Below are 11640 nucleotides of genomic sequence, written 5' to 3' on the forward strand. Positions count from 1 at the left end.
TACCTCAGTAAAAGTCATCGCATCATGAAAACTGAGTTGAATAAGTGATGAACTTAAAAATTTGGCAGAGACTACATCAGGCACACCATCACTTCACTCCAAAAACTGCAGTAACATGTCTTGTTGTTGTGCGTAAAGCCACTGGTATAGGCTAAACGAATGATTTTCCTGTCGGTGTTCATTAAAGGCTAAATCCATATGACCGCTGTATATCTATTTATCCATTTAAGTACAGGCAAAATAATCAACTTGGTAGAAATTATACATTTTTGCACCCGAGAAATTTCCTATGCATCGTGCCCATAATTTAATTCTACTTACTGTGAGCATTTTGAGCCACTGTGGGCTTTCTAACAAGAGATAAAATGTAAAAGTATTAGGCTTGTATGTCCACAGTGGGGGAAAGGACAGACAAGGCCTCGGTTATGATCATTGCAGTCTGCCTAATGCCTCGCCGTAGGAAATGCCGGATGCGTCTGCCTGCGCCAGAGAAAGGACACAAAGGATAGGCTTTATTGGTGATATTTAGCTTAGACAGCCAGGTTGTAACCTAAAGAAAAACAACCCAATTGCCCGTGATAAAACAGACTGTTATATAGCACCCAAATAACCTCATCCCACTTTCCGTTTTAGATTGCCTTAAAAGTAGACCCAGACCCCATCCCAGGCACCTTAATGCGTTTCTTTTGGTTAATAAATGAAAACTGGCGGTAACTTTTGGACATTGTAAATTCTTATAGGCTTTAAAATAAAACTAATTCAGCTTGTTTTGATTTGTTTTAAATATCTTGATTTTTTATATACCAAATCACTAACAGAACAACCAAAAGTTTCCTTTGCAAAACAAGAGGTTTTGAATTCGGAGGCAGCAAGTCTTTAAAATGTTACTATTTTTGAGAATAAATGAAGGCATTAAGATCTTATGTATATAAAACTTTTTAAAGGCAGTTGGCTGTTTACTAATTTCCCAATTGGAGGCCTAAGTAGTATTGCTTCTCTTGCTCCCACCATCACAGCTATGTTCGATTACACCACTAACATAAGATCTCTTGACAAAAATCACACTGTTTATTGCTTATAAAACGAAATATCTCCCAATAAAGGCGCAGGGTTTTGCTATTAAAATATGGTGGGGAAAATGGTGGCCATTTAGCGGAGCAGAAGGCTGATTTATTATTTATTGTTCTGTCCCACGGTCACGTGTTTGGGGCGCCCTATCCAGTCTTGGGCAAGGTTCAACTTGCTGGACGCATTGAGCTCCTGGTGCAGGAAAGCAGCAGGCTACCATGCAATGAATTTGTTTTTTCCAAATATTGTAGGAGTGTGAGACATCTTTGCATTTTGCCATGTCGACATTGGGAACGACTTATTATGTTGACTCGCGTGTTCTTCCCGAGCAGGAAGATATGACACCGAGGTACTCATCAGCTGCAGGGGTGGAGCAGGCGATGCTGGCTGAATATGGCGGACAAGAGTCTTGCCCTTTGCAGGCGAAATCTTCTATTTTTGGTGGATCTTGGAGTCCCATATCGGCCCAGCCTCCAAGCACAGAAACTCCAGCCTACATACATCAGCATTACACAACCGGGGACACCGATGGAATGTTTACGCGCTCCTGGGCGTTGGATCCAGTTTCTGCGTCCTTGTGTTTAACGGGATTACCGTCAACAACCATGCATTATGATATCAAATCGGAGCCTCTCATTGGAAGTGGTGAATGCACAACTTTGGAGACGCACACACCTCTTTTTTCTGACACTGAAAACGGAGCGTCCCTCACAGAGATTGCCTGCGATACCTCATCTGAGTCTAAACCCACCGATGGGAGCCTACCAGCAGAGGAAAAGAGGGAATTAGATGCAAGTAAGTGAAACGTTTTAATGTTATTATGGTCATTATAATGTCAGAACCTCATTCCAGCCCAGATCAAGAGAATGCTGCAAGAGGTGGAGCAAAACTGCAGAAATTCACAGGCCTATTCAGGATAGAATTGGCATTGAAATATTATTAGGCGTACTTTTAATAATTATCTTATAAAATCAGAGTTTATACAATCAATCATTTTCATTGGTAAGCGATTTTTGTAAGACGTGCACATTCTGCAGGGCGATGGACGCATGTCACTGCATAGCTGCACAGTATTTTGCACAGGATTTGGCACAGGGTTTGCTCTCAAGGCGATAGATGGTCTGTAGTCACATTTGTAAGGCTGCTTGTTTTTTAGATGTTTTACATATAACTGACATTTGAGCCCCTTTTCAGTGCAAATGTATTATCTTGCCAGCAATGGTATGCACTTCCAAAATGGGGAAATTTACTGAACTCTCCTGTGTTGGTTTTGATCCCCTTATTTCCAGATAACCCATCATCCAACTGGCTTCATGCAAAATCCACCAGAAAAAAACGTTGCCCATACACAAAGCATCAAATCCTCGAACTGGAAAAGGAGTTTTTGTTTAATATGTACCTCCCCCGGGATCGTAGATTGGAAGTAGCAAGACTCCTGAATTTGACCGAGAGACAGGTCAAAATCTGGTTTCAGAACCGCAGGATGAAGATGAAGAAAGGAAACAAAGACCGGCGGAGAGTCAATTAATTATTTTGGACTCATGGTGGCTTAGAGCCTGGTTTCTCTGTTCTTTAATGCTCCTGACCTGTTACACATGTTGTTGTATAGCTCGTGTTGTTATAAAAAAAAAAAAAAAGAAAGAAAAAAAAAAGAAAGAAAGAAAAAAGAAGAAAAAATACTGGATCGTTTTATATGATGTTCAGTGTTCCATCTTTGTGAGAGGACGTCCACTGTCTTAACAGAATATCAGAATATACTGTAGATGTGTTGTATTTGGCGCAGAGAAATAGTTACCTTGGCCATTTATTTGCATGAAATTGTATTTGACCACCTGAATGTCTCTCAACTACCTATTTGCATAAGATTAAGTTATTGTTTATGCAATGTTTATTTTTTTGATGCATTTGTGAAAATAGGTCAACACTGTGCACACTTAAAATACCTCGTCGTACCTGGTTTCATCCAAAATAAAGAGTAGTTTGTATAGCATAAGACATCTCCGGGGTGATTTTCATTATTTGTCATAACAAGGCTGTGATTAATGTGAAACTACTTAATGTAAGATGAAAAACTGCATTATGAAAAATATGAAATGCAGCTGTAGCTGTAATATTTCTTCTATTTCTTGCACAATTTGCGCTCAAAATAATTTGGAAATTTTCACTAGCCTAGGCCTAGATAAACAACACCTTTTGTCATAGGAAAAAAGGGAATAAATTGTAAAACTACAGGAGTAGGTTTTTTCAGAAACAGATCATACTCTCACTGTCTGTTCTTAAATTCTGGCTCGTAACTATCTGGCTGTAGGGTGCAGATAAAAAAAAGTCTAGTCTATTTGCTTACAAATATTTTGCCATTCTTTTACAGCCGCATTTATATTTTAAAAAATTATAATTGCAGAGAAGAGGTGGAACAAATTTGATGACACATAACCAGTATTTATCCCTTTGGAGATTTTAGCTGCCTATAAGTAAAAAAAATATTTGACTTAAAAGTAGGGGGGCAACTACAGTTCTTTATTTTATTTTATTTTATATTTTTATGTTCATTTATTTATTTATTTTAGCTTTTATTTAATCTGTGGTGAGCTCAAGATATTTTTTTTTTCAAGAAACCTGGCACTTAAAGCAACGTAATTGCAAACCAACACCATATAACATGTAAATCACCTACACTTTAAGTCATAGATAGCAGATTTAAAATAATATTGATAAGATCTTACATTTTTCCATTACATTAAGCATAACATCAATATAAAATTCTTTCCAGGACAAAGGATTAGGATTTCAGCCCTAACAAACAAGCTTGGATGCAATGCTGCAGGAAACCACAATCACGGCTCTGACTGTTTATAAGGTGTGAAGGGAACAAAGCACGCGGACGCTGCGTGCATGTTCAGGTTGTGGAAGTGATAGCACGCAGTTTGCCCAACATTTCTAATGAGGCTCGGGCAAACACTCAAACATGTAACATTTCTGTAAGACTGGCCAGACACAGCACACACACACACACACACACACACACACACACACACACACACACACACACACAGACGGGGGTGCAGATGGGTCTGTCTTGAAAGGTCTAAATCCAGGAAGCTCCATAAAACTCAAAGCCTGTCTGTTTTTTTTTTGTTTGTTTGTTTGTTTGTTTGTTTTTTTCTTTCTGTTAATGACTTTACGACTGTTCACCTACAATTAGACTGTCTCAGGGCTGAAACATCCGTTTGTTGTTGTGTCGCACTGGAGGCCAGTGGACACCAGGCTGCAGCCAAATTCAGCAGACAGGCGCTACATGTTTCACAGACTAGGAATAACACCATTGTGTCTGAGTGAGCAAACTGGAAAACAACGCAGGAGCTGACAATCCAGAAACTTGGGTCTGCAGACAGGATGACAGCTAATATCTGATGACAGCAGCCTGTCCTCAGTCTGATAATGTGAAGACCGGTTGGCTGTGCTGATCTTGGTGCTGCTGTTGTCCCTCAGCCAGCAGGTGGAGGCAGCGGCTCATCTGAGGAACAATGCTCAAGCTTTCTGCTCCAAACCGGCTGAGTGCGATGGGGCGTGCTGCTCCTCGGCCAGGCCACTCCCTATTTATACTGGCCTGCACCAATTGTATCATTTTCATCATAAAATGCCTATTACTGCTACATGTTATGTTGCATTTTATGACAATTTATGGCTTAAATTACCTTTTAAAGACCCCTATTTGATTAAATAGGGATTGTGTTTGGCCAGGGGTTCTTGCACTCTTTATTGCCCTATCTAAGAAAAGCACAGAATGCCATATCAACTAATGGGATGATAACAGTGGCGAGACTGAAAGCTTCTCCTTGTATTTCATGTATTTCATCTCATTGCGCTTCCAGTAATAGTAGTGGTGGTGGTGTGTGTGTGTGTGTGTGTATATATATATACACACACACATAGTGGTGGTGGTGGTGGTGTGTGTGTGTGTGTGTGTGTGTATACACACACACACATCCATGCCATTGCAAATGTGCATGTGTGTATACACACACACACACACACACACACACACACACATATACATAGATATGTATAAATATAGATATAGATATGTGTGTGTGTGTGTGTGTGTGTGTGTGTGTGTGTGTGTGTGTGTGTGTGTTCACATATATGCATGGTCCCATACATACATGGACATGGAGGTATAAGAATTTGCAGACACACACACACACACACACACACACACACACACACACACACATATGCACATTTGCAATGGCATGGAACCGCTTCTTGTTTTCCAGGAAGAGGACTGGACTCCCAGTTGAGCTCTGAACTTGAGGGTCTAAAAGGTGAGAGAGCACCCCCGCCACCCTTTCTGAACCCAAAGCTTATATGTAAATTATTATTATCTTGTTCTCTTCTTTTCGGGGAAAATTACAAATATGTTGCTGTATGAATATGATTGTTACTCTCAATTTTCAAATGTGAGTGTGACATAATATCATACAAGGTTTCAGTGAAAATTTCTACCTGTTTGTATGCCTTTGCTGAGTGTATGCAGCTTGACTCTCCTCTGCTGAGTGTATGCAGCTTGACTGGTAAGGCATCACTAATACAAGAACCTCCCAAAAAAGAGTGTATAGATGGGTTTTCAGTTTGTTCCATGTGTAAGGAGGAATATCCTGCAAAGTCTCTCTTGCAGAAACAAGCATTTGAGGAACCATGCTGCCAACACATCAGAAAGTTGCTCAGATGTTGTTTGCGGTGGCCCTTCATGACCCCTATACATCAAACCCTGTGACACCTCCACTAACAGAGGCTGTGTGTGAACTTTGGTGGAGAAGTTAAAAAAAAAAAAATATGCACAAGTTGCAGTCAGTCTGTTTCATCTGCTCATCCTCACTATCAATACTTTGTTCTACTGACAGAAGCCCCAAGTGGAGCAGAGGGGGGATGGGGTGTGGGGTGGGCTGGGGGATTCTGTGCTGGTGTGTTATGACCTAAACATTTATGTTTGCACATATTCTTTCTTGGAATTAGTTTACTTTCCTCCTGATGAGCTGTGTGAAGACACTTTAGATGAATACACACAGTAAGGTGAGAAAAAAAACTGTTTGCACATGCACACACATGCACAATAAGTTTGCTTTATTCATAAATATGGACTTCGTATTTATAGCTTTGGCAAGGCAAGCTTCAGGCAGCTCCTCCCCCTCCCTCATACATTTCTCTACATTGTCTTGTTTTTTTTCGCCTCACTTTAACCTCAAGTACATGATACAACATTTGCTTGTACGCATTTACCCAAAACCATGCTCACACAAAATTGTTTGCCTTTGAATTCACATTTATTAGTGGACAAGTGCACACTTGAACCAAAATGATGGAAAACTGGGAACCAGATTGGAGCTGTGTAGGGAGACAGCCATCTCTTCTTCAGGACCTCTGGCAGACACGTTTATGTGTCTTTATTCTTTTGCTCATATAATCCCCAACTTTTCACATTTCTTTATAGGCAAAGTATGTCCCATAATGCAACTAAAAAAATGTTACCATATCGGTTATTATATTTCAGCACATGCTCTGGATTGCAGCCCTATAATGCATAAAATATCTCAAAAATCTCATAAACCCAGAGGGGTCAATAAATAAAACTTTAATGTGAAAATCCAATTGTGAGTGCGCATACACACACACACACACACACACACACACACACACACACACTAAATGTATTTTCCAGACAGACCAGACAGACAGGGAAAATAGGGCTAATATGTCTTTTCATCCAGAAGAAGATCTGCAAAGCGCAGGAATGTCGGAAACAACGAGTAATAAACACTATCAAACAGCCTGATTTTTTTCGTCATTTCGTCAGATATATTTTCAAAATATCACATAACCTTGACAATACATTAGGTTGTAACATGTCATAAATATGCAATAAATGTTTCATTGTATCATAAGAAATCAGCGTAAAAGAAATCTGCAACACCATATACAGATTGAAATAGGCCTACATAAAGAACATACTCGGTAATTATTCCCTTATTTATTTCAGTCTGTTTAAACAGTTGTGTCACGATAACCGGTGAATAAAATAATTCCACAGTACAATAACCTAACATGACAATTTTTTTTTTTTTTTTTTTTTCAAACAAAGTCCTCAGTGAGCGCTGGACTGCTGCTTGCTTTCCAGATGTCTTCGTGTTTCTGTAGGTAACAGACGGTTAACGGTGCACACACACACACACACACACACACACACACACACACACACACACACACACACACACATACACACACACACACACACACACACACACCACACACATAGCGCTGCTCTCTGTCTTGATTTGGAAAGAGACCAGCAAAAATAAATATCAGTTGTACTGACGTATAAAATGTTAAACATATTTTAGTCTCTAGGAGTAGGCTATCTTGCTTTTGATAAATCTAATGTGTGAGTTTTTTTGTTTTTTTTTTTTTCCTTTTTTTCTGACAAGGTTCTTTGTTCTCTTTGCAACACTGGCCTGTTTCTACACCTGTATCCAATTAAATCTAGACACTCTAACCAGGTCAATACTATATAGCTTTTAATTTTATTTTTTCAGTTTTTAAATAATCCTACAAAAGGAAAAAGTAGCCTATACATGTGTACAAATTGCACGTTTAGCTGTATAGATAGACAACAGCCCATACCGGCTAAACATTGAATAATTTGTGAACCCTAATAATAACTGAATACTTGGCATGATTCGTCTTCGATTGTGTTTTAATAACCTATATTTCATAGTGAATATAACCTAGAATATCTTAAGACCTTATTTGTTAATTTACAATACCAATCTATATTTAATTCAGGGTCCATCTTTTACAAGTAATAATTCGTTAACACTGTTATATGAAATCAAATAGGCTACCACAAGCATATGGATTAAAAATTAAGTATTTTAGAAACCTCAACATGCCAGAGAATGACTTTATCCGTATAGCTGGCAGTTAAAGGTATGGGGGTGAATGGAATTTTTCCTTCTGAATGCCAACACCCACTCACCTCAGCAAACAATTGATCCTATGCAAAAGCCGATCCATTCGTTTCTATACCACTAACCAAGTCCAGTCCTCTCTTCTGCGCTCTTTTTTGCGCCAGAATGCTCCTTCTTGCAAACGAAAAAGCGGTAGATTATCGTCTTGTGGATATATTGTCAAGGCAGTAAACAAATCGCTCACTGCGACATGGCAGGGCGTCTCATCCGCGCTTTCAATGAAGTTCCTGAGAGGAATTTTTTTAAAGATGAATATTTCTTCTACAGCCTATAAGCACCGAGTGGCTGTCCTCTTCCTGGCCATATATGATCTAAGTGACTGTTAGATGGTTTAAATGTGTTCTTAGGGCACGGAGCTGTCAGACCTTTTGGCGAGCAAGATTGATCACACACAGGCTACCAGAGCTCTTTGTTTAGAGTCAGAGCAATAAACAGCCCGAGATCCCCACCTTTTCTCTGCTTAGGAAACCCAGTGGCAAATCATTTCTAATTCCTGCTATATGTTGACATAATAACCAACACCGCTGAAACGTATGACAGCTAGGTCAACATTATCCCAAAAGGAAATAAATGAAATCGAGTGTGAATTAGGAAGCCAGAAATAAGATTGGGAGGGGGGGTTGTGTCATGATGACAAATGTGTATTAAATATAAAAATGTCAAGCAAAAACCTATAGATATCTTCAATGGACACAAAGTAGTATTTGCCTTTCTTTTAATAAGAAATAGGATAAATTGTAAACAGGTAAAGGCTTCACTGGCTGGGACACTATAGCAGGTACGGTGTGATAGGGTTTTGCTAGCCTGTAGGATGGGATCAAACTGTGCCAAAATGCAATGAAAGCATCAAATTGAAATTTATCGATAAATCATACATCTCTCTCTCTCTCTCTCTCTCTCGCTCTCTCTCCCTCTCGGTTAAGGGGGAGGGGAGGAAGGACAGTGTTGGATGTCTGCTGCTCTCAGGCTTTCAAGAAGTCTCAAGATTAACGTGTTGGCGCTGATAACGACTGTGGGCGTCGTTGCATTATGAGACATAAATGTGGCTGCTGAGATGATTTGTGGGGTGCCAGGCTAGGAATAAATGCACGTGGCCTATATAGCCTATAGATGTATATATGGATACATAGCCTGCTAATACGAGCGCGCGGCCTTTTACACGCTGCATGGCGACCGCGTGTACGCGCATAGCCTAAGCCACGACTCTTAACACGGACTGAGTTTAAGGGGGCGCAGTAGTGAACAAACTAACACAAAAAAATGTGTAAATAAAGCAACCCCTACCCCCAGAATGAGGCGTTACCCCCTCGACTTTCTCGATCAATCACAGAGGACAGTGGCTTCTTTTGATAAAAACCCCAAATTGTCATTGGGCAGATGAAATCATGTGACAAGCAACACGGTCTGATTCCAACCATGTCCTCATGAAAGCAATAGTTTATGGCATAGAGGTCTCCATACGACTATATCCAGTTTAGTATAGTTTATGAAAAAAATTGCTTCATATTTTTTAATCTTGGTGGCCCTGCTAAATTACCCTAAAATCCGTGATTTTTTTTCAAGGCAAGAAGGAGGAGATGAATTACGAATTTGGGCGAGAAAGTGGTTTTATCAACAGCCAGCCGTCGCTTGCTGAGTGCCTGACATCTCTCACTAACCCTGTCGGTGATGCATTTCAAAGTTCATCAATCAAGAGCTCGGCGCTTTCACCGTCGACACTGATTCCTCCTCCTTTTGAGCAGACTATCCCCAGCCTGAACCCGGGCAGCCACCCACGCCACAGCCGCTCAAAGCAGGCTCTGAATGGCTGCAGCCCGCTGCAGGCTGCATCCGTACCACCGGAGTACCCATGGATGAAGGAAAAGAAGAGCATCAAGAGAAACCAGACTGCTGCTGCTGCGACACCGACTGACTCCTCTCCACTCTACTTCTCCCCCCAAGGCAAGACATGATGATTAATAACCTCCATCTATAAAGGCTCCTCATTGTCTGAGGATTCCCCCACATATTCCCTTCTTTTAGGCAGAGTTGGGTCTCAGGCCTGTGTGTTGTGCACCGTGGGCGTCCCTTTAAGCCAGTATAGGATTTTGATTTAAGCATGCTTAATCTCATCAAGTAACGCGCTGACTTGTGATGCAGTGTAAGTGTTGATGTTTGACAGTAATGGAGAGTGATAGATTATTCTTACACGGGCCGGCAGCTGGCATGTTCATTAATCTTCAGCCTCCGTCCTGTCCACGCAGACCCATCATATTCTGCCTGGGGCCCATAAATCTTCCCAGTCCCGTTGCTTGTTCGCCACAAGTTTCACCTTACACACTCCCCCACAACTGGGTTAAATTTCTATTTATGATCAACAGCTTTTTGGATGTAATGAAATATTCCATTCGTTCGTTTATTTTTATTTCTTCTATAGGTTCACCAGACATACCAGAGAGTGCCGGTGGCGGTGGCGGAGGGGCATCCCGGAGGTTGAGGACCGCGTACACCAACACCCAGCTTCTGGAGCTGGAAAAGGAGTTTCATTTTAACAAATATCTGTGCAGACCGAGGCGAGTGGAGATAGCGGCTTTACTGGATTTGACAGAGAGGCAGGTGAAAGTGTGGTTTCAGAACAGGAGGATGAAGCACAAGAGACAAACGCACTGCAAGGAGAATAGGGACAGCGAGGGGAAATATGCGTGCACCGGCATGGACGACGGGCCGGAGGACGAGTTTGAGCAGGCGGCAAACAGCAGCGTGTCCGGGACGCTTTTGGAGAACGAGAGGTATTTCCACCAAAATACCTTAACTTCACAACAGTCCCAGAATGGGCACAATGGAGATAACCAAAGCCCGGCTGCAACGCATTTACACAGCAATGACAAAAATCTGAAACATTTTCCAAACCCGTCACCCACTGTTCCTATCTGCGTGTCAACAATAGGCCCGGACAATGATAATTCCCTCGGCCTGGACGTCTCTTTGCAGGATTTCCAAGTTTTCTCATCCTCCTCCTCTTTCTCTCCAAGTTTGTCAGATTCAGTACACAGTCCCATGACTTCAGCAACTGAAAGTTTTGACCTTTTCTCAGAAACGCTCACAACAATCGACCTGCAAAACTTGAGCTATTAAACTTCCATCAGCTACTTTTTTAAAATTTTATTTTATTTTTACATTCAAGACTTCTGTGTACTCCGTGTAGTCAGTTTTAGCGTGGGGGGAAATCATTTCTAGATCTCTAAAATAAGGTAAGTTGAAGAAAAATAACAACACCCTATTAAGCCTGTGGCCTGTTTATTCCATTAGGCTGTGAGAGGACATTGCACAGTTTATTTTTATATGGATTTTCGACTACAACTGAGCAGAATATTTTCTTGAAATAAAACCTTACATTGATTCCAATCAGCTGCGCTATATTGTCTTATTTCCCAATAATAAAGTCTAGAGAGCCTGTAAGTTTATAGGCCTAATAGAAACACAGGAGGACGTTGAGCAGAGAGATGCACTGGGTCTAGGCTAAATAGTTTCTCTCAATGTTTCAAAATTAGAACAAAATGCGCTATTT

At 40.8% G+C, this 11640-nt stretch overlaps 2 protein-coding genes across 2 annotated transcripts; both read left to right on the forward strand.

Annotated features, from left to right (window-relative positions):
• Nucleotides 1-1346: 1346 nt before the first annotated feature.
• On the forward strand, nt 1347-2596 carry hoxa9b (homeobox A9b). The gene is made up of 2 exons (XM_030072038.1): nt 1347-1863; nt 2358-2596. Exons 1-2 carry the CDS (start codon nt 1347-1349, stop codon nt 2594-2596), a joined length of 756 nt encoding a protein of 251 aa, XP_029927898.1.
• A 7074-nt stretch (nt 2597-9670) lies between these two features.
• Nucleotides 9671-11345, forward strand: hoxa2b (homeobox A2b). Its single transcript, XM_030072355.1, has 2 exons — nt 9671-10034; nt 10519-11345. Exons 1-2 carry the CDS (start codon nt 9671-9673, stop codon nt 11205-11207), a joined length of 1053 nt encoding a protein of 350 aa, XP_029928215.1. The 3' UTR covers nt 11208-11345.
• The last annotated feature ends 295 nt before the right edge of the window (nt 11346-11640 follow it).

This window comes from Myripristis murdjan, chromosome 16 (genome assembly GCF_902150065.1).
Source record: "Myripristis murdjan chromosome 16, fMyrMur1.1, whole genome shotgun sequence".
NCBI classification, from domain to species: Eukaryota; Metazoa; Chordata; class Actinopteri; order Holocentriformes; family Holocentridae; genus Myripristis; species Myripristis murdjan.

Coding starts and splice junctions, on each gene's coding strand:
- hoxa9b (XM_030072038.1), top strand. CDS start 1,347: ATGTCGACATTGGGAACGACTTATTATGTTGACTCGCGTGTTCTTCCC. Junction 1,864..2,357: donor AAAGAGGGAATTAGATGCAA/GTAAGTGAAACG, acceptor CCTTATTTCCAG/ATAACCCATCATCCAACTGG.
- hoxa2b (XM_030072355.1), top strand. CDS start 9,671: ATGAATTACGAATTTGGGCGAGAAAGTGGTTTTATCAACAGCCAGCCG. Junction 10,035..10,518: donor ACTCTACTTCTCCCCCCAAG/GCAAGACATGAT, acceptor TAGGTTCACCAG/ACATACCAGAGAGTGCCGGT.